The sequence below is a fragment of the Chiloscyllium plagiosum genome, chromosome 6 (genome assembly GCF_004010195.1).
Source record: "Chiloscyllium plagiosum isolate BGI_BamShark_2017 chromosome 6, ASM401019v2, whole genome shotgun sequence".
Classification (NCBI taxonomy): Eukaryota; Metazoa; Chordata; class Chondrichthyes; order Orectolobiformes; family Hemiscylliidae; genus Chiloscyllium; species Chiloscyllium plagiosum.
The window spans coordinates 56,536,006-56,559,989 of NC_057715.1; the positions used below are offsets into that span (position 1 = coordinate 56,536,006).

Here is a 23,984-nt window from a genome sequence, read left to right on the forward strand (position 1 = left end):
TACCATACATCAAGAGCATTTCTGAACTGACAGCCAGACTACTGCGACCACTAGGACTCATAACAGCACACAAACCAACAGCCACTCTCAGACAACAACTCACCAGAACGAAGGACCCGATACCCAGCATGAGCAAAACCAATGTAGTGTACAAAATCCCATGCAAGGACTGCCAAAACACTACACAGTACGAACAGGAAGACAGCTAGCGATCCGCATCCATGAACACCAACTAGCCACGAAACGACACGACCAGCTATCCTTAGTAGCCACTCACGCAGATGACAAGCAACATGAGTTTGACTGGAACCACACTACTATTATGGGACAAGCCAAACAGAGAACAGCCATGGAATTCCTAGAGGCATGGCACTCATCCACTGATTCAATCAACAAGCACATCGATCTGCACCCAATATACCGGCCACTGCAGCGGACAGCTGGAACTGACAACCGGAAGCGACAGATTCAAACCACTACAAATGCCGGAGGAAAGATCACAGAAGCACTTCACAGGAGGCTCCCAAGCACTGAGGATGTCACCTAGACAGGGGACGACACGTCTGCAATACAAATTCCCAGCTCGGCGAACAGAACCATAACAACTAATATCACCGATATATCAGAGAAAATGTTTTGGTTGGGGGTGGACTCGGATTGGAACAAGGAATATTTCACATAACCCACAAAGAGATGGGCATAACTAGGGCGCATGTGGGTACCCATAGCCACCCTTTCTGACATAAAGAAGGGAGGGGAGTTAAAAGAGAAGTTCTTGAGGGTGAGGACAAGCGGCGGAGGGTAGGGACAACTCAGGTCTTGGTTCCAGAAAGAAGTGGCGAGAAGGGATTGCACGTCCATGGTAAAAAAGGAGGCAGCTGGGACCTGCAAACTGGAAATTCCTACCATGACTCTGTCTTTTTGCCCCTGGTCCATTCCCTGCCCACTGTTCGCTATTCCTCTGATGCTTTGCGCCAGTTTTAGAATTTCCGGTTTGCAGGCTGCAGCTGCCTGCTCTTTACCATGGACACACAATCCCTTTACATGTCCATCTCCCAGCAGATTGTCTCTGGGCTCTCCATCTCTTCCTGGAGCAAAGGCCATCCCCACCCACCACCACTCTCCCCCACTTGGCTGAGCTTGTCATCACCCTCAACAACTCTTTTAATTCCTCTCGTTTTCTTTAGGTCAGAGGAGTGTCCATGGGTACACGCATGGGCCCTAGTTATACCTGTCTCTTCCTGGGGTACATGGAACATTCTTTGTTCCAGTCCTATTTTGGTCCCCACCCACAACGGATTCTCCAATATTACTGATGATATCATTGATGGTGCTTCCCTCTCTTGTCCTGTCTGAAATTGGAAAAGTTCATTGATTTTGCTTCCAATTTCCACTCTGCTCTTGCTTTCACCTTGTCTAACTCTGATTCCTCCCTTCCTTGACACCTGTTTCTATTGCTGGGGATAAACCAGCCATTAATATCCACTATTAACCCACCAACTGCCACAGCTATCTGGACTTAAAGACTCCATCCCACTCTCCTCGTCCATCTGTCTCCACTGCATATGTTCCAATGAGGCCAACTTCGACAAGGGAGCCTCCGAAATGTCCACATCTTTCCTCAACCAAGGATTGCCCAGCACTTCTATCCTCAACTGGGTCTGACACATCTCCACACATCCACTTTCACCCCCACCATTCCTCCCCCTTGTCTTTATCTATCAGCCCACCAGAATTCAGAAGATCAGCCGCCATTTCCACCACCTCCAGTCAGATGCCACCACGAGATACGTATCCACCTCCCTTGTCCACTTTCTGCTTGGACCATTCCCTCTGGGACACCTTGTCCACACTTCCTTCATACTTAACAACCCCTCCGCAGGCCCATGGCACCTTCTCCAGCAAATGAAGGTGCAACATCTGCCCATTTACCTCCTCCCTCCTCAGTATCCATCTCCTGGAATTAGCACTTGTCCTGCATGTCACACAATCTAGTCTACTACATTTGCCACTCACAATGTGATCTCCTCTACATTGGGGAAATAAAGCATAGACTGGGTCTTTGCTTCGCAGAATTGTTCTGCCTACAAAAAAAGACCCTGAGCTTCCAATTGCCTGCCACTTTAACACACCACTCTGTTCCCTGGCCAAGATCTCTGCTTCAGGCTTGCTGCAGTGTTTCAATAAAGCTTAGCACAAGCTGGAAGAACCCCTCAACTTCCACTTGGGGATCCTGCAGCCTCTGGACTCAATACGGAGTTCCAATAATAATAGGATCTGAATTCTACCATGCCTTAGCCTCCAACCCCACACACTGGGCCTTGTTATCACAGTCTGCCATGACACACTACTTATTGTTAGCCACTAACAGTGTCCGTTAACAGCTATTCACTCTCCCAGCCAGATCATTATCCACTCCTTTGACTGTCCAACTGTCTTCTCTCTTTGAATTCTATCCCCACCTATCATTTACTCCTTACCCCTCCTCCCATTTTTTTTTTTTGCATATAAACCAACATTTTCCAAGCTACCATCAGTTCCGAGGGTGGGTCATCAACTATGATTTCTCTTCACAGATGCTGCCAGACCTGCTGAGGTTTTCCAGCAACTTCTGTTTTTGTTGCATTCAACTTATATATTTCTTAACTGATGATTTTTTTTTTTAAAATGTTACAGAGATATTCTAATTATCATAACTCATCAAGCAACAGATTCTAACCAACACCAATGATTCCTGATTTAAGCCAAACCGTAGCAAATTCTGGCAAGGTTTGGCAATTTTGTTTTCAACTGACAATATAATGTGAAAACTTGCTGAATTTGAGCAGATACATTAGAGGTAACTTTAAGACTCAAAACAGGTGGGTCTAGGCTGGGTCATCTGTAAATCTGTTAAAATTCTCCAATCAGGCCTGATGCACTCTTATTTGAGCAGGGGCAAGACTGGCGGGTCATATTCCACAAGGTAAATTGTCCATTTAAATATTAATTGGAGACCACAGACCTCAGAGTTAATCTTGGTTTTAAATTTCACTTCAACCACTAGATTGTGAGCCTAAAGAAATCCAACAGCTAAAGGGACACAAGGACTCCTGGATCCAGTAGGCAAGTGCCTTTCAATTTTCTATTCAACACAACAGTTTTCTATTAATCTGAACTCTACAACATACAATACAAAAATTCCAATCTCTCTGACTCTTATCTCCAGACTCAGATCACTCTGCAGCCCGCACCCACAATCTCTCCCTCAATCTTCTGTGCTTTACAGCTGTGGCTGGTATCAGTAGTCTTTTGCACCCAGCAGCCAGTTTAGCAACCAAACTTGCCAAGCTGTGGGTAGGAATCAAAAACAAAAAAAATTTAATCAGGCTCAATTAAGTACAATGAACCCAAGGAAAGGATATTCTTCAATTTCCTGTCAAAAATCTCCCACTCCCTCAATGCCTCTAAATTAGTCAAGGGGCCTTCAATTCTCTCATCCCAAATTTATGCAAATTTTAACATTATGTGGAAAACATAATGTTTTCCTAGTTTGAGCTAGTAAATAAAAGCAGCTGTAGATGCTCAAGAATGCAGACAGACAAGTTCCCACAGTTATGAAGAAATTTCATTCTCAATTTTTTTGAGGATTTTGTGGACAGTATTTTACTTGAATGCAATGAGAAGACACAAGAACTTCTTCATTTACAAAGGGTCACTAATAGTAAATAAAAGGCCAATTTTTAAAGACATCTTTTGGAAGTCATATGGCGTAAACTAATTAACTGGATTTATTTAAAGGATTTATGACTGTCAAGATTAAGTTTTGCTTTGCATATCGCTAGAGTACAATTGTATTTCAGTCCACTGGGAAAGGAAAGCTACCTCGATCATTCTATCTCTTAAAAAAAGTCATCCAAAAAGGTCAAATGTGATAGCAGAAACACTGATCAAACTCTTCTGAAAAGTCCCTACAAAATAATTTTTCTCAAAGTTTCCTGAATTAATTGCATTTGCGGGGGTACTAGTGACAACTGCCTATGTTTGATGACACCTGTCGACATGTACCAGGATGCAGACTTAAATCCAAAGGACCATAGAAAAGACAAAAAATGGTCATTCAGCCCATTACTCAGCTGACACAGACAAATTCACCACTCAATTTAATCCCACTTTCCAATACCTGGACCATAACCTTGCAGGTTACAAAGTTTCACATGCAGTTCCAAGTTCCTAGTAAAATTGAAGATTTCCAGCTCTACTACCAAACCTCGCAATGAATTCCATATACTCACCATCCTCTGGGTTAAAACTATTTTGTAACATCCCTTTAAGCCTTCTAAACATCTTAAATCTATGCCCCGTAGTAACTGACTTCTCCACAAAGAGAAGCAGATCTTCCCTGTGCACTCTATTCATGCCCCACATTACTCTAAACATATGAACTAAATCTCCACTCAACTACCTCTGATCGACAAAACAACCATAGCCTATCGCATCTTTCCTCATAGCTGCAATTTTCAAACACTGAACATTCCTGCAAATCTTCCCTCTACACTCTCAAGCATTTTACAGCTATCCTTTCTTGATCTTCATTAAATGGGTGAAGTGCTTTTTCCAAATTAATCTCTGCAGACCAATTCCTTTCTCTTAATTTGTTCCGAATATCTCATTTGTTATTACTTTTAACAAACTGTCTTGTGCTTGGTATTGTGCAGAAAGTTGAACAACTGACGAAACGATCATATTGAATGGTTGAGCAGCTCTGTGGGGCCAATGAATCTATTTCTAATTCAAATATTCATATACAGAGGAACTTCGATTATCCGAATACCAATTTCCCAAAAATCTGATTATTCAAAGGAGATCTCAAGGTCCCGACAGAAACATTACATTAAAGACGTGTGTCCAATATTGATCGCGTCTTTTGTTTACACAGATTAAAAGTGCTGCCGAGAACAATCTGGACTGATGGAAGCGCAGGCATTGTCGTCTCTAAATTACTGACCTCACACCCCCCACCTCTCTCTCACTGCCCCCACACTTCCCTGGAATTCTACACAGAAGTGTACCATAAACCCCCCTCCCTTCCCCAGATAATCTCTCTAACATTGTACTGTACAGGGCAAAGGTGGAACCTATCAAAAATTTGCAGGAAAAAGTTGTGCGCACTATTTGGAGACTCACCATCCAAAAGGCAGTAGCAACAGCAGCAATCTTGTTGTTGGTCCAGCCCGGCAGCCACGGAGAGGGGGCGGGGCGTGTGGGGTAGGGGTGGGGGTGGGGACAGGCGGTGGGCAGTGTTGGACAGAGTTTGGGGGGGGGAAAGCAGGCATGCGGAAGTGTTGGGGGGGCAAGCAGGGGGCAGGGCCTCACGCACATGCACCATGCTGCTGGCTTATCTCCTGAACAGGGACCAGACTTCATAAAAGACTCCAAACCCCAGAGGAAAAGCACTGAACCGATTACCCAAATAATCAATTATCCGAATGAAATAGTGCCCACCCATCTCATTCAGATAATCAAGGCTCCTCTGTATATGTTATTCGAGTTAAGTGTATCCAATTTACAACTGTTTGCACTCACCTTAATGCACTGCATGGAGATAGGATTAATAATTCGGATGATGCCCCTCGATCCTGCCACAGCCAAGAGAGGATGGCTTGTATTACTGTCATAGGTCCATGCACATGTATAGAAGTTTTCGTCTGTCTGAACAGCTCCAGAGTTAGAGTCAATACAGAATAAAACCTTGTTGGTAATTTCCTTTTCTCCCGGTTTTTCTTTTGTAACTTATAACTCCTCCTCCAGTGAGGACTATGAAAAAAATCTTGCTCAGACTTATCCGTGACAAATCCTGGTTCCATTTTGGCTATACAATCAACAGGACTTGAGAACTCAAATGGACAAGGTAAATATTCTCCATTCTCCGAAAAGCGCATCGACTCACACACACAAGCACATCAAGCAGATTTCTGTTACTAAACAAGTAGTTAAGTCAAGTTTACTGCCCTTTTAAAATTAGTTTGAGCTTTTCCCAAATTTGGTCAGCCACTAGTAAAAATGACCAAAAAAACTTGCAAATTATTTTTTAAAATCAACCTGTGAGCATACCTACCTTCGTACATGCAAGAATTGAAGTGTTGTGTTGCTGACAAAGGAGACATATTGTCAAAAATTTCATCTGGTGCATCCTACCCATCTCCACAATCAGGATAATTCACAAGCAATTATGAAAATAACTGGAAAACAACATTACATTGTATGGGGCAAAGAGCACTGATTGGGCAGTGCCCTGCTATGAGGAGTCGAGAGCGTGGTGCTGGAAAAGCACAGCAGGTCAGGCAGCATCCGTGGAGCAGGATTATCCATGTTTCAGGCATAAGCCCTTCTTCAGGAAGGGCTTTTGATGAAGGGCTTATTCACAAACCATCAATTCTCCTGCGCCTAGGGTGCAGCCTAACCTGCTGTGCTTTTCCAGCACCACACACTCGACTCTGATCTCCAGCATCTCCAGTCCTCACTTTCCCTGCTAGGAAGAATGCACCAGCTAATGACGACTGACAATTAACTGTCCAGTTTTGTTTACATATAAACCAGACAGGTTGCATCTGATGTGTCAAAGCAGTGCCCTGAGAAATGAACCAGAGAATGGTTATCACCTAACAAACACAGTGTAATTTCAACTTTGAGTGGCCATTTTTCAGTGTTTCCCCTGATCAAATAATTTCTCACCGCATATTTGCAAACACAAAAACAGTTGTATAGCTATCAGTTTCAGTGCAAGGTTTGTAGCTCAGTTTGAGGTTTAGGGTGTGGGTTTGCTTGCTGAGCTGTAGGTTTGATATCCAGACGTTTCATTACCTGGCTAGGTAACATCATCAGTGGTGACCTCCAAGTGAAGCGAAGCTGTTGTTTACGGCATTGTGGTTGGAGTGCCAGGCCTCTAGGAATTCTCTGGCATGTCTTAAACAAACACATAGATCTAGATACCATCTATCAACCCCTCAGAAAACGAACAAGAAATGACATCACCACAAACCCCAGGAACCCCATCCAGGACAAACATATAAATAGAAAGCAGGAGACAACAGCTTCACTCCACATGGAGGTCGCCACTGATTTTACCTAGCCAGGTAATGAAATGTCTGGGTATCAAACCTACAGCTCAGCGAGCAAACCTACACCCCAAATCAGTTTCAGTCCTTAAAATGTGCCCTGTCAATTTTGGCAATAAATTTAGGACTTTCGGTTCAACTTGTAGTGTGGCAGTCTTAAGTGTACTGGAAGCTTTAATATACAATGCCCTGTCCTTTGCAGTCAGAAACATTTATGTACATATTATCATAGAATCAGTGTGGAAGCAGGCCATTGGGACCATCACGTCAACACCAAAGTTCTGAAGAGCATATCACCCAGACCTACCCCCCAACCCTATCAGTGTAACTCTGCTAATCCACCTGGCCTGCACATCTCTAGATACTATGGATAATTTAGCATGGCCAAATCCACCTAATCTGCACATCTTTGGACTGTTGGAAGAAATCAGACCACCCACAGGAAATCCATGCAGACACGGGAAAAACATACAGATTTCAGTCACCCAAAAATGGAATTGAACCAAGGTCCCTGGTGGTGTGAAGCTGCAGTGCTAATCAAAGTTGCATTCCATTTGCCACTTTTCTGTCCACAAGACCAATCCATTGACAACTTCCTGCAGTCTTCTACTCTCTAGTAAATAAGTGGCCAATGTTTGTGTCTTCTGCAAACATATCCATCATGCCTTTTACATTTACATCTAAATCATTATTATAAAGCACAAGAGTAGGGACTCGTACTGAGCTGTGCAGAACAGTTGTACAAACACCCGTTCACAATTACCCTTTGTTTCCTGCCACTGAATGAATTCTGTCACCAGTTTGCTATGTTTCTCTAGATCCCATGGGCTTTTTTTGTTTAAAACCTGTATGCCACATGGGATCTTATTAAAAGCTTTGGTAATAATCTAGTTGTCACATGAAAGTTGTTCACTTGCTAAATAATCAGCACATTCTTCTCAAAAAGCATTAACTACTGTGTTCCTTTTACTTTAATATTTCTTACCAACTGCTCTGATCAGTGCAAGACACAGGTTTCAATAAACATCTTTTTTTTCAGTAATACTCAAGTCTTTCTGATCAATAAAGAATTGCAATAAAAGACTATTGAGTAATTTAGAAAGGTTCTACCGTTGGATGAAACCAAGCCTCTGAACTTAACACTCCTTCCTGAAAAAGGTTGATTAGCAGAGGAGAAAATTTTAACATTTCAAATTATTGCTAAATAAGTGCCTATTGGTTTAAATTCCACTTAAAGTATCAATTTTGCAATTATGTAATTAAATGTTTATATTCCAAGGATACATCAGCATCTACATACGACTGTAATAATCGTATTTCCCCTTGCGAATGGCATTCATAAAGTGTGACCTATCTCAAAGAGAGAAAGAAAGAATGATTTAGAATATATATGAATATTTTATGAAACACAATATTTCTTAACTAAATTCAAACTGTCCAAACACGTTCACCTTTCTTTGATGGGGTTGTAGAGGTTGGAGGAGAAAGCAAGGGAAGGAAAATAAGGCATTTCTTACATAAGTCTCGAATCAGTTTTGACCTGAGCAACACACACCATGTGCTGTCAAGAAGATAACCCATAGGATTAATTTTAGTTTGGGTATAAAATTGTGGCCTTTTTTTTTCATGTATTTTAATGCTGGCATTTTTGTGAGCAAGGAAGGTTCAATTATGTTAAGTAACGCTGTGAAGAAGTTTAAAATCAAGCACAACTCTCAAAATATTCAACTTTATAGAACGTAAACCTAGCTTCTGGGATAATTTATACAGGAGAAAGCAAATTAGCAAACAAAAATCTTATCCTTGGCCCAAATTCTGCTGCGTCCAAATATTAACTTGAAAAGAACCATATGCATCGCATTACATAGAATATACCACAAAAAAACACCTAATTCAGAGCAACTAGTCTACACTTGCTACTATGTGATTCCCACATCCTAACCATTAAGACAAGTTGTGAACTGTAGCAGATGTAGCACAAATCCTTGTGGAACACCATTTCCCATCTTCTGCCAGTCTGAATAACTATCCTTATTCCATTATCTACTTTGTCTTCAGGCCAACTAGCAATCTACTCTGCCACTTGTTCCCTGACTCCACATTCTTTGGCCTTGTTTATTAGTCTTGGTTATTAGTCTATTTTAGGTGAGCTTTACTAAATTATTTTTAAAATCCAGATAATTACATCTACTGCAATATCATTGTCTATTCTGTCACCTTCTGAAAAGAAAACCAATAAAGGCAAGTTGAAATTTTCTTGAGACATCCAATTTGACTACGCATTGCATTTCTCATTTCTATCGCGAGTTTTGAGAAAATTTGTAGCTCAGGTTGATGTTCTCGATGTAGATTTGCTCACTGAGCTTGAAGGTTCGCTTTCAGATGTTTTGTCACCATAACTAGGTAACATCTTCAGTGAGCCTCCAGATGAAGCACTGGTGGTATAGCCTGCTTTCTATTTATATGTTTGGGTTTGCTTGGGTCGGCGATGTCACTTCCTGTTGTGATGTCATTTCCTGTTCTCTCTCTCAGGGGGTGGCAAATGGGATCCAAGTCAATGTGTTTGTTGATTGACTTCCAGTTGGAACGCCATGCTTCTTGGAATTCTTGTATGTCTCTCTGTTTGGCTTGTCCTAGGATGGATGTGTTGTCCCAGTCGAAGGTGTCCTTCTTCATCTGTATGTAAGGATACTAGTGAAAGTGGATTTTTTTTTGTGGCTAGTTGATGTTCATGTATCCTGGTGGCTAGTTTTCTGCCTGTTTGTCCAATATTGTGTTTGTTATACTCCTTGCACGGTATTTTGTAAATGACATTAGTTTTGATTGTTGTCCGAATAGGGTCTTTCAAGTTCATTAGCTGTTGTTTTAGTATGTTGGTGGGTCTGTGGGCTACCATGATGTCAAGGAGTCCGAGTAGTCTGGCAGTCATTTCAGAGATGTCTTTGATGTACTTGAGAATGGCTAGGGTTTCTGGATGTGTTTTTGTCTGCTTCTTTGAGTTTGTTGCTGAGAAATTAGCTGACTGTGTTTATTGGGTACCCATTCTTTTTGAATACACTGTATAGGTGATTTTCCTCCCATTTACCACATCCCAAGAAAAAGAACAGGAAATGACATCACCATAGAAAATGGCGTCACCACAGGAAATGATATCACCAACCCAAGGAAACCCAAACATATAAATAGAAAGCAGGCTACACCACCAGTACTTCATCTGGAGACTGACTGAAGATGTTACCTAGTATGGTGACAAAACATCTGAAATCGAACCTTCCAGCTCAGCAAGCAAACCTATATCATTTCTACATGTTCTTCTGTACTCGCCTCATCGTTGCCCCAGCATCTCTTGGCAAATGCAAACTGCACTCAGTTATATGCATCTGTCAGGAAGGATAAGATCCAAGTTTACATTGATCCTTTGAAAAGTGAAAATCTTTTTGTTACTTGCACATTGAAACACTGACCCGATTGCTACCGACTGTGGCAAATACCAAAGGATCGCCTTCCTTACTATGCCAGTTAAATTGCACTCCAAAAAGTGGTTGACCATGGTCTTCCTACAAAAAAAACAACACAAAATGTCATTTTTCCTTGTACCAAGGTTAATTCAGGAGAATCGCAAATATAAGACTACTCAAGAAGCCATTTTTTTGAACAACTTTCTAAAATATCAGCGTATAACTTTGAGCAACAAAGCATGTCTCAACATAATTTAGTCATTCGTCTTGAGGTGTTAACTGCACACAATAACTTCTGAACATATCTACTTTACTAGTGTTGGACAAGTTCAAATAATTGTATTTAAGCAAGGATTTCAAAATTCATTTCCAGTTTCCGGCTAACTGTAAGCCCTATCTTGGGTTACCAAAGTAAAATAAGATCAAGTGATTATGAGAACAGATCATAACCTTATGGATACATTAAACTTCAAAGTGTAACATGTTTTTAAAAAAGACATACAAGCCAAATGATATGAGGATGTAAATTTAACAGGTATCTAAAACTCCGTGAGAATGACACTGTCCCGAGAGGTAGCATAGAATGTCACATCCAAAACTGTCAACCTCTTTTCAGACAGAAAAGGGAAAGACGTTATTCAAAAACTGATTAGTGATCTCATGAGTTGTACCCCAGAATGCAGACAGTCATAGTTATATAGCACAGAAACAGACCTTTCAGTCCAATTTGTCAGCGCCGACCAGACATCCCAATCTGACCTAGTCCCATTTGCCAACATGAGGAGCCAAAAAAAGACAGTTTTCAGGAAGAAGCATGTTTGTGTTTTACCCTTCCAATGAATACACAAGAAAGTGGATTAAAAACAAACTGCAATCCCCGGTCTCTATATACTAGCTAATGGTCAAGGTTTCTCTGAGTTGAAGTGTGCGGTGAGGAGGAACAGCTTAGAACTTGCACCAGATATGCCGGTGTACGTGGATAAAAAGAAATAAAGTCCTCTGATGATTGCTAAAAACAAGTCAAGTCAGCAACACTACTTTTGCACAAACCGAGAGACACCTCTCAACTAACTGCCGTACCAAAGAATCTTCAAAGAACAAGTCAATTGGCAAAGTCAGTATCACTGCAAGTACCCAGTTTAATGGATGCAACACTTCACATTTACTTGTAACAGACAAACTAAAAGCACTTTTAAAAAGAAACTCTTTGGATTCTAATGTGGTGTATTTATTACTTAATATGCAATGCATTATTTAACTCAAATGTCTGATTAAATTGGTTCCTTTCAAAACCTATCTAAAAAGAACTTGGGCTGGGAAAAGATGTCCACGATGGAAGTGATCTTTTCTAACCCAATCGAGGAACGGACTGAGTGAAGAGGCAGTTCATCACTCCTCAACCAGGAGCACAATCATTTGGAGGTATCCCACCTAGAATCATAAGTTGGGAATACTTTGCTCAGGACTGGCCATGCCAAAATACCATTTTCCAACACTTGCACTTTTTGGTCAGCCGATATCCAACAGAAGGCTTTAAAATTTCATTCTGCTAACAAGATTAAAATCCTTCACAAAATTTAAATGCCACCTATGACATTTTACAAAGATGTTCAATAGCTAGCGTGATGGAAGAACATTGCCAAGTTCTGAGACAAAGATTAATTTCCTTCATGTGTGAAATGGTAATAACTAATTATTACTGGACAGACAGCAAGGCTGCCATGTAAGTAACACCAAATCTCACAAGCACAGTAAATTTCTGAGACTGGGACTTAGTGCTGCATAAGCATAAATTTTTAAAAATTTTGAGTATGACTTCTTCAGGAAATTGCCTGAACAGGACTTTTCTATCTTGAAATGACGTGAGAATGATAACAGGAAAATTCAGGAGAACCTAGAATTACACAAAATCTTCTGTAGAGCAGTAGGCTATTTAACCCGATGTAGTCCATGTAATGTTTATGTTCAACATCAACCTCCTCCTACCTTATTACATCTAATCACATTAGAATAATCTTCTTTTTCATGTATTTTTATAACGTCCCTTGAATGCAACTATATTACTTTTCCCAAACACTTCCGCATGGTAGCGTGCATCACATTCTTACCCCTCACAGAAAAAGGAATATTCCCTAACTTTTACACTGGATTAAGTAGTGACTATACGGCTCCTCATATTGGCACCCAGAAGTGCAAGAGAAAAAAAAATTAACAAAGTAACAAGGATTCAACAGATACGGGTGAAGCATTTGCAACAATCTTCACCCAGAAAGCACAGACACTGTAAAGCCTATGGGTCCTGACAACACTCTGGTAAAAACACTGAAGATGTGCTCCAGAAATTGCCAAACTGTTAGTCAAGATGTTCCAGTACAGCTACGACACTGGCAAGGATCCAGCCATGTGGAATACTGCTAAAGTAGAACCGGTACGCAAACATTCTGGATCAGTGGTGCTGGAAGAGCACAGCAATTCAGGCAGCATCCGACGAGCAGCAAAATCGACGTTTCGGGCAAAAGCTTTATTCCTGATGAAGGGCTTTTGCCCGAAATGTCGATTTTGCTGCTCGTCGGATGCTGCCTGAATTGCTGTGCTCTTCCAGCACCACTGATCCAGAATCTGGTTTCCAGCATCTGCAGTCATTGTTTTTACCTCGGTACACAAAAAGCAAGTCAAGTCCAACACACCAATTGTTGTTCCCTCAATCATCAGTAAAGCAACAAGAATCTTCAAATATACTATCAAGCAGCACTTGTTTAATGATAAACTGCATACTGACACTCATTTTGGATTTCACCTAGGCTACTGAGTTCTTCTCCTCATTACAGCATTAGTTCAAACAAGGACAAAAGAGCTGAACATCAGAAATGAGGTCAGAATGACTGTCCTTGACATCAAAGCCGTATTTGGCCGAGTGTAATGTCAAGGATCCCTGCCAAAATTACAGTCAAACAGAATCAAGGACAAAACTCTTCATGGAGGAGAAAGTGAGAATTGCAGATGCTGGAGATCGGAGTCAAGATTGTGGTGCTGGAAATGCACAGCCGGTCAAGCAGCAGGAGAATCGATGTTTCGGGCAGATGCCCTTCATCAAGAATAATGAAGAGAAAACTCTTCATGCCTAACACAAAGAAGATGGTTTAGATTGTTGGAAGTCAGCCACCTCAATTTCCAGCCATCACTGCAGGAGTTCCTCAGGGTAATGCCCCAAACTCAGCTGCTTTCAGCTGACCTTCCGTCATCAAAACCTCCAACCTGGGGTCATTCTCTGATGATTACACAATATTCAGTACCATTCGTGACCTCTCAGATACGAGAGCAGTCCACATCCATGTGCAACAAGATTTGGACAACGTATATGATTGTGCTGACAAGCAGCATGAAAATTTCTTGCCACACAATAGTCAGAATATGATCATCTCCAATAACAGGGAATCTAACCATCACCTCTTGTTAATTGATAAAATTATCATCACTGAATCTTCCCACTATCAACATCCTGGAGGTCCACCATTGACCAGGAACAAATATTGAGCCTTCAAGAGCAGTTCATAGATTAGGAATCCTGCAGAGTAACGCACCTCCTAACTCCCCAGATCCTGTGTTCCATCTACAAGGCACAAATCAAGCATTTAATAGGACATACTCCACATGCCTTAACGGTTCCAATAAAACTCAAAAATCCCAACACTATCCAGGACAAAGTTGCCTGTTTGACTCGTGCATCCACAAACATTCACTCCCTTCAACACTGATGTACATAGTGGCACTGTGTACCCTCTACAAGATGTACCACAGAAATTTACCAAGAGTCCTAAAGACTGTACTTTCCAAACATGCAACCACTATCATCTAGAAGGACGCCAGCAGATATACAGGAACACCACCACCTGTAAGTTCCTCTCCAAGTCACTCACCATCCAACTTAAAAATGCAGCAACATTTCTTCAGTATTGCTGAGTCAAAATCCAAGAATTCCCTTTCTAAAATAATGTGGGTGTACCTTCACTAAGTGAACTGCAGTGGTTCAAAAATGCAGATCACCACTACTTTCATGAGGGCAACTAGGATTAGACAATAAATGTTGGCCTCATTGGTGAAGGCCTGTCTCATGAACGAAGTTAAAAAAATTTGAATATAGCAGAACAAATGCATTACACAGCTAAAATATTTGTAAATGGAACCATCAGTATAAAAGCAAGGAAAGGAAATGATACTGTACCAGTGGGAAGAGTCAGGGTGAGATACATGAAGAGAATTACTGAGGACAACAGAAAAGATTGAGGTGAGAGCATTGTTGAGCAACCGTGCAGCTGCAGAAATGTAGCTGTGAATAAAAGAACTAAAAGTTTGGCAGTTGGACTTTTGAAATTGCGGATTCAATTGTAATGTTGAATAAAAATTGCATAAAATTTAAATAAAAAACTCAAGTTTCAAGGGTATGAGACAAATTGCATTGCTTTAATGGCTCACACAGGAATGGCAGGCCAAATGGCGTTCTTCTGTGCTGTATGATTTTAGTTGACAGTCATTAATGAATTCTTCCAGTCACAAACCTTAAGACTGTTGACACATTTAAAAGTATATTTGCATTTCTTGGACTTCCACTTGCCCTTCCCCCAGCTCTTCCTTCCAGGAACATTTGGTGTGTTTGTAGGGGTATCTGGTCTCTCAGTGTTTGTACCACTCTCTATACTGGCAGCATCATCCTGCAAAGAAACATAATAATGCAGCAAGCTAAATAAAAAAGATGGATAAACAGTTCAAAGTTCTCTCTCTTTCATTGCTCTGAACAATACACAACAGCATGGGACAAGGGTCATAAACCATCATTATTCCCATAGAATGTGTGGTAGGTTTAGGTCTTCCTCAGCTGAGCAAATTGACCAGCAATGGTAATTTAAGGAAAATTGCACTGAATTTAAAAAGCAACACTTCTATTAGTTATGGTCAAATCAGTAGTAGAATAGTTCTGCTACAGCTCCATTGTTCGGCTTAGTCTCAACATGACATACCAAATATGTAAAATGCCAATCAAAATAAAACCAGTCAAACATACATCAGGAACTGATTAGTTTGACAACTTATCCACTTACAAATAATAACCAATAATACATGAATATTTAATTTGTTTTAAACCTTATTTGTTGTGGTTCTGTTCGCCGAGCTGGGAATTTGTGTTGCAGACGTTTCGTCCCCTGTCTAGGTGACATCCTCAGTGCTTGGGAGCCTCCTGTAAAGCGCTTCTGTGATGTTTCCTCCGGCATTTATAGCGATTTGTACCTGCCGCTTCCGGTTGTCAGTTCCAGCAGTCCGCTGCAGGTCGATGCGTTTGTTGATTGAATCTGTGGATGAGTGCCATGCCTCTAGGAATTCCCTGGCTGTTCTCTGTTTGGCTTGTCCTATAATAGTAGTGTTATCCCAGTCGAACTCATGTTGCTTGTCATCTGAGTGTGTGGCTACTAAGGATAGCTGGTCATGTCCTTTCGTGGCTAGTTGGTGTTCATGGATGCGGACCGTTAGCTGTCTTCCTGTTTGTCCTATGTAGTGTTTTGTGCAGTCCTTGCATGGGATTTTGTACACTACATTGGTTTTGCTCATGCTGGGTATCGGGTCCTTCGTCCTGGTGAGTTGTTGTCCGAGAGTGGCTGTTGGTTTGTGTGCTGTGCTGTGCTCTGCTGCTCCGTGCAGATTCAATGGGCCAAAAGGGCTCTTTCCATACTGCAAAAATTCTCTGCATCTAATTGAAAGCCTTCTGAAAGTCCAAGTAAATCACAAAACACTGGCTCCCCTTTTTCAACTCTACTAGTCTCTTCCTCATATAGTTCCAGTAGATTTGTCAAGCACAGTTTCCCTTTTTAAGTCCATGCTAACTGTCAGATCTTTTCATTGTTTTCCAAATGCTGCTACATCATTTATAATAGACTGTAGTTGGCATTCCCCAACAAACAAAGTCTGTTTGACAAATCTATAATTTCTCATTTTCCTTCTAACTCTTTCTTTTAAAAATAGTGAAGCTACATTAGCTACTTTCTAATCCATAGGAACTGATCCAGAGTCTATGGAATTCTGAAAGACAAGAGGTTGGCTAATGTGGTGCCACTGTTTAAGAAAGGTGGTAAGGTCAAGCCAGGGAACTATAGACCAGTAAACCTGATGTCGGTGTTGGGGGGTGTGGGGGTGCAAGTTGTTAGAAGGAATCCTGATGGACAGGATTTACACATAATTGGAAAGGCAAGGACTGATTAGGGATAGTCAACATAGCTTTGTGTGTGGGAAATCATGTCTCACTAACTTGATTAAGTTTTTTGAAGTAACAAAGAGAATTGAGGAGGGTAGAAATGATTCATATGGACTTCAGTAAGGCGTTCAACAAGGTTCCCCATGGGAGACTGGTTAGCAATGTTAGATCACATGGAATACAGGGAGAACTAGCCATTTGGATACAGAACTGGCTCAAAGGTAAAAGATAGAGGGTGGTGGTGGAGATTTGATTTTCAGACTGGAGGCCTGTGACCAGTGGAGTGCCATAAGGATCGGTGCTGGGTCCAATACTTTTTTGTCATTTATATAAATGATTTGAATGTGAGCATAGGAGATGTAGTTCGTAAGTTTGCAGATGACACCAAAATTGGAGGTATAGTGGACAGCGAAGAAGGTTGAAAATGTGTTGCTGGAAAAGCTCAACAGGTCAGGCAGCATCCAAGGAACAGGAGAATCGATGTTTCAGGCATGTGCCCTTCTTCAGGAATCCTGAAGGGCTCATGTCTGAAACGTCGATTCTCCTGCTCCTTGGATGCTGCCTGACCTGCTGCGCTTTTCCAGCAACACATTTTCAGCTCTGATCTCCAGCATCGGCAGTCCTTTCTTTCTCCCAGCGAAGAAGGTTACCTCAGATTACAACAGGATCTTGGTCAGATGGGCCAATGGGCTAAGAAATAGCAGATGGAGTTTAATTTAGATAGATGCAAGGTGCTGCATTTTGGGAAAGCAAATGTTAGCAGGACATCTCCACTTAATGGTAAGGTCCTAGGTAGTGTTGCTGAACAAAGAGGCCTTGGAGTGCAGGTTCATAGCTCCTTGAAAGTAGAGTCACAGGTAGATAGGATAGTGAAGGTGACATTTGGTATGCTTTCCTTTATTGGTCAGAGTATTGAGTACAGGAGTTGGGAGGTCATGTTGCGGCTGCACAGGACATTGATTAGGCCACTGTTGGAATATTGCGTGCAATTCTAGTCTCCTTCCTATTGGAAAGATGTTGTGAAACCTGAAAGGGTTCAGAAAAGATTTACAAGGATGTTGCCAGGATTGGAGGATTTGTGCTATAGGGAGAGGTTGAACAGCCTCGGGCAGCTTTCCCTGGAGCATCAGAGGATGAGGGGTGACCGTATAGAATGTATAAAATCATGAGGGGCATGGATAGGATAAATAGAAAAAGTCTCTTCCCTGGGGTGGGAAAGTACAGAACTAGACAGCATAGATTTAGGGTGAGAGGGGAAAGATATAAAAGAGACCTAAGGGGCAACCTTTTTCATGTAGAGGGTGGTATAGGAAAGGTTTGGAGGGATATGGGCTAGGTGCTGGCAGGTGGGACTAGATTGGGTTGAGATATCTGATCGGCGTGAACAAGTGGATCGAAGGTTCTGTTTCCGTACTATACATCTCTATGACTCTATAACTCTCGGATGTTGATTATTGGGACCTGGGATTTAACAACCTTTAATCTCTGCAATATCTCCAACACCTATTAGTACTGATTTCCTTCAATTAGTCCCTCTCACTAGGCCCTGTTTTCCACATTTTTGGGATATTACTAGTAATTTTTGTAAAGACATAAGCAAATTAAGTGTTTAATTGATCCACCATCTCTTGGTTCCTCATTATAACCTCAGGCCTGAGCTCACCTCCATGCTCTCAATTAAACCTTTAGGTTTCCCTTAAAATAAAAATAATTCTTCAGGCTTTTCTGCTTTGGACCTCTGCTCCATTATCTTTACAAATTATAAACCCCAAATCAACACTTCACAAACTCTAAGTGATACTCATCCAACCAGCTGCTTCCTCTTGCCCCCATGTCATTTTTAACACACTTCCCAGACAGCATCATGCAGTATTGCTGTAGGACACTCGCAGCATGAGAGTTAGCGTCAGTAATATTGTCACTCCCCTAGTCCCATTTTAGCTCCAATGAAAAATCACATTGCGATAACTAAATTCATCAATTTTCCACAGCTCAGCACACTTCCAATTTAACATCATGAAAAATCACCCAGGTTATGGGTTATCTAGCCATGTCAAAGCAAACGTATGCAGCAGTTAAACCCAAGTTCAACAAGTTGGACCAAGCTAATTCTTGTCACAGTCGCTTGCAGAAACAACATGATCACAGCTGATAGGGGCACTTCCACAACATGACACCAGTAATCAGAATGCAAGATAGTATATAAAAATTATTGCGCTGTACTGAACATGATACTCAGAGACTTATCTAATAATGAGTATTCGTAAGTTATTAGAATGTCGAAGCGATGCCCACTCCAGCTGCAGAGCCTATTGTGACTCCGGGTTTAACCCCCTCCCCCATATCACCCATCGCCAACACCAGACTGAGCCTGATCAATATCGGATGAAAGCCAGCGCCGTGGCTCCGAGCAAAGATTGCCGCTTCTCCATGTTCTTCCCGCCGCCTCGGAGCCTGCTCCGCATCCCGACCAATGGGGAAATTACGGTAAAACGGCCACACGGGAAAGGAGGGATATACCACTGCAGCTACCTTTCCTTTAACTATACTCACGTTTTCATCCCCAGATACATCCGGATTGCTATTCTCATCGCTCAATTTCTGTCTCTTACTCGGCATGTCCCCTCGCGCCGTACTTTCCGACATGATCCGCAAAAACGAGGCAAAGTCGCAAAGTCACATGCGCGCGCTGCCGACTGTCGCAAAAAGAGCCCATCTGATGACGTGAAAGTGGACTATTGTGTTGTATGGTTTTCGATGATCTCTGGATCTTTTGGAAATGCAATGTTATCTCTATTCGTTGAAGTTCTGCTAGCAGTCAAAAGTCCAAGTGATGCTGTCTTGTGCTTTGGTCTCTTGGTTTGTCAGTCGAAATATGTGCAATCTGGTTTGGCTCATGCACTCACCAGGACTGAACGTTTTCATGTTTAGTGGACTCGCTTCACGATATCCCAAAACCTAATTACCATTTACAAGATACAAATCAGGAATGTGATGAAATACACTCAACTTGGATGAGTATGCAGGACAAATCAACCAACAAACAAATGAGCAAATCAGAGCAACAAGATTCAGGTATAAAGGAGTGCTACGTATGCTGGCCCACATTATGCACAATTCTCCACCATGCATCTTTTGCTACTTATTGGATTTATCACTGAAATATTTTGAAACATTCATAGAAGAACTTGGAATATTTTGGGGTGTCAACTTTGAAGGAAATATTTCTTGTATTTCGTACCAACCTTTAGTTATATTCTGGAACAGAATGCTTTGTGATATTGGATTGTGTTAGTATGGAAGTTTCATGACAGCTCCCAAGAAATCTAACATTCTTTGGGATAAAAGTGCTATGTCGCACTATGTCACCTGGCTTTAGGATAGTCAAATAACCTCTGAGGCATTCACATAAAATTCCATTTTACTACCCATTCGATAAAGACACGGTATAAGTTCAGTTGTTGTGAATTCATTGTCACTGTGCAGCGATATTTAATGTTGAAATGGAAGCACACACAATTAAAGATGGACACGTAATAGAGTGCAGAAAGCTTTTAGAAGTGTTATGGACCAGGCCAGACCCCACAAAACATTTCACAAAACAGGTAGCCCAGACCCTAACTTTGCTAGTTGTTTTAAGCAGGTGTATAGCAGATATTCCAGGAGAGATGTCGCTGATCAAACCACTTAGTTTTAAACAGAACAGAATTTATTTACAAGATTACCGAATGAAACACAAACAAAGAAGAACAGAATACAGAATAACAATCTATCTGAAAACCCAACAGATTGTCCCAACTTAATGCTGCTGTTCCTAATATTTGCAACAATCCACATAAACACCCATTGGCACAAAAGGAAATGTGAAACACAGGGTCTTGTAGGAGAGAAGTCAGAGAGAGAGATTATCAGCTTGGACCTGCTTCTTTGGGTCCAGCAGTTTCCAAATACTACTGCTAAAAACCAAACCAAACCAGAGGAAAAACTGAGATGGGTGAACTGGCTACTCCCCTTGCATTGTCCAAGCGTTTTTTTTCTGCCAAAACACTCGAAAGCCTGTTGCCTGAAGCAGTATCTGTTAGTTCTGATCAAACTGGCCCTAAAATCCTTCAACTTAAGACTTTTCAGAGTCTGTGTCTTTTATGACCTCTCTGAAAAAAACCAAGGACAACATAATCTTGTTAAAGGAGCAGCTTTGTCACGCCTCTCCCGTTAAAAAGATGAACCAACAATATCCAAAGATGGCTTCATTTTAAAATCCTTAATCTTAAACTGTTAATATTCTACAACACACATACACACTACATTGACTATAAACATGCAAACAAGCACAACTACATACTGTTTCAGTTTGTTGTACTCCTGCCACCGAACACTTTTGTTTCTCATTCAAGCCGCGACAATGCGTCAACAATCATGTCTTCCCGTCCTGCTATATGCACAATTTGCAAATTGAACTGCTGTAACAACAAGCTCAATCTAAATAGTCTGACATTTTTGTCCTTAAGTTTCTCCACAAACTTCAATGGGTGATGATCAGTGTATATAATTGTCTCAGATACGTTACTGGTAACATAAACATTGAAATGTTGTAACGCCAACACCAAGCTCAAAGTCTCCTTCTCAACCATCAAATATTTCTGCTGATGAATGTTTAAGTCCCTGGAGAAATACCCTATATGTCTTTCTGTCTTCTCGCCATCTTCTTGCAAGAACACAGCACCAACACCCACAACATTTGCATCAATAGCCACCTTGAATGGCTTTGCGTAATTAGGTGTGGCTAATGCTGGGGCAGTGGTTAACACAACTTTCAGGCTGTCAAATGCCTTCTGACAATCTGCTGTCCACTGAAACTTCTTGCCAACCTTTAACAATTCAGTGAGTGGAGCAGCCACACTGCTAACACTTGGTGTTTTTGATAAAATCTGATCAATCCCAGGAATTGTAGTACTGCACTTTTTGTTGATGGCTCCCCAATTACCTTTGTTTTTGCATCCCATGGAGTCATTTGTTCATGTCCAATAACATGACCCAGGAAAGTGACTCGGGCTTTGGCAAATTCACTTTTAGCCAGATTTATCACCAAGCTTGCCTTCTAAGTTGATCAAACAAGTCTGATAAACATTGCAAATATTCCTTCCATGTGTGACTAAAAACCAGCAGGTCATCTATGTATATGACACAATTCAGCAATGACCTCATTGGTTAGTCTCTGAAATGTGTCTGGCGCATTTTTCATACCAAACTTTAAGTTGATACAGTCCAGTCAGCATTATGGAAGCTGAAATTGCCTCGCTCTTTCCGAAAACGTGTCTACCAGTATCCTCTGAAAAAGACCAACTTTGAAATATAAGTTGATTGTCCCGCCTTTTCAACACAGTCTTCCAAATGTGGAATTGGATATGCATAAGTCTTTGTAATCGCAATGATTTTGCGATAGTCCATACATAACCTTTGGGTACCATCTGGGTTTGGCACCATTACTATGGGTGAGCTCCAGTCACTGTAACTCACTTCAATTATGATTTTTTGGAGCATGCGTTCAAACTCCTTTTTTAGCTGTGCCAACTTTAAAGGGTTATGCCGACAAGAATGTTGCTTAATTGGAGCAGCATCTCCTATATCTACATCATGCATGATTAGACTACTTTACAGTGTGGAAACAGACCCTTCGGCCCAACAAGTCCACACCGACCCGCCGAAGCGCAACCCACCCAAAGCCATTCCCCTACATTTACCCCTTCACCTAACACTACGGGCAATTTAGCCAATTCACCTAACCTGCACATTTTTTTTTGGATTGCGGGAGGAAACTGGAGCACCTGGAGGAAACCCATGCAGACATGGGTAGAATGTGCAAACTCCACACAGAGAGTCGCCTGAGGCAGGAATTGAACCCGGGTCTCTGGCGCCGTGAGGCAGCAGTACTAACCAATGTGCCACCAAGCCACCCACGCATTTGATGGTTGAGAAGGAGACTTTGAGCTTGGTGTTTGCATTACAACATTTCAATGTTTATGTTACCAGTAACGTATCTGAGACAATTTTATACACTGATCATAACCCATTGAAGTTTGTGGAGAAGTTAGGTTAGTACTGCCCAACGTATTTCCACATATCTCTCCATGTGATAGTAATATCACATGGGGAGATTTTTGATTCTCCTCTGGAAGGTCATTTTTGATTCTCCTCTGGAAGGTAACTCAATAATTTATTCTAATTTTTCATAACTTCCGCATTGTCCAATTTAATTTGAGGCATGTCCAATTCAGAATCCTCTGAACTTGGTTTTTCCCTCTGTGTTGTAACCAATAACACATTCTCCTCTTGCTTTCCTTCCCTGTTAAAATACCTTTTGAGTATATTCATGTGACACAGTCTGTGAGATTTCTTTCTGTCTGGAGTCCTTATTATGTATATCACTTCACTCAATATCCTTTTGACTTGATAAGGTTCACTAAACCTTGCTTTTAAAGGTTGACCTATCACTGGAAGTATGCTAACACCTTATCCCCAATAGCAAAATTGCAATTTTTTGATTCCTTGTCTGCTGCTTGTTTCATTATATGCTGTGATACTTTTAAATGCTGTCTAGCCGACTCTCCCACTCTATTTAATCATTCCCAAAAAAATTAACATATAGTCCAAATATGTGGTCTCTGAATTCGGACTTACCAATTTCTTCTTAATCAATTTTAACAGTCCTCTCACTTCATGCCCAAAATCTAATTCTAATGGAATGAATTTGGTTGATTCATTTGGTGCATCTTTGATGGCAAAAAGTACAAATGGAATTTCCTTATCCCAATCATCTGGATTGTCTTGACTATAAGCCCTCAACATAGTCTTTAATGTCTGATGCCATCTTTCTAGCACTCCCTGCAATTCTGGATGGTACACAGTAGATTTGCATTGTTTTATACTGAAGCTATCCATAACTCCCTTGAATAATTTTGATGTGAAGTTTGACCCTTGATCTGATTCTATCTTCATCGGGTAATTTTGAGTAATTAGAGTCATAGAGATGTACAACATGGAAACAGACCCTTCGGTCCAACCCGTCCATGCCGACCAGATATCCCAACTCAATCTAATCCCACCTGCCAGCACCCGGCCCATATCCCTCCAAACCCTTCCTATTCATATACCCATCCAAATGCCTCTTAAATGTTGCAATTGTACCAG

At 41.3% G+C, this 23,984-nt stretch overlaps 1 protein-coding gene and 1 long non-coding RNA gene across 4 annotated transcripts in view; one reads left to right on the forward strand and one right to left on the reverse strand.

The window, feature by feature from the left end:
- The window catches only part of eed (embryonic ectoderm development), a 42,582-nt gene extending 23,094 nt beyond the window's left edge, over window positions 1-19,488 (reverse strand). The window contains exons 1-5 of one of the 2 annotated variants that reach the window (XM_043691573.1): window positions 19,350-19,486; window positions 15,112-15,264; window positions 10,562-10,654; window positions 8,382-8,447; window positions 5,566-5,691 (exon numbers count right to left, since the gene is read on the reverse strand). In XM_043691573.1, coding sequence (XP_043547508.1) covers window positions 5,566-5,691; window positions 8,382-8,447; window positions 10,562-10,654; window positions 15,112-15,264; window positions 19,350-19,442 — 531 coding nt within the window. In that variant the 5' untranslated portion in view covers window positions 19,443-19,486. Of the gene's footprint in view, window positions 1-5,565; window positions 5,692-8,381; window positions 8,448-10,561; window positions 10,655-15,111; window positions 15,265-19,349 lie in introns of both variants that reach the window. The other variant, XM_043691574.1, reaches the window with a different exon arrangement.
- Window positions 19,489-19,540: 52 nt separating this feature from the next.
- The window catches only part of LOC122550606, a 15,745-nt gene continuing 11,301 nt past the window's right edge, over window positions 19,541-23,984 (forward strand). The window contains exon 1 of one of the 2 annotated variants that reach the window (XR_006311896.1): window positions 19,541-19,871. This is a non-coding gene — a long non-coding RNA (uncharacterized LOC122550606). The remainder of the gene's footprint in view (window positions 19,872-23,984) is intronic. The other variant, XR_006311894.1, reaches the window with a different exon arrangement.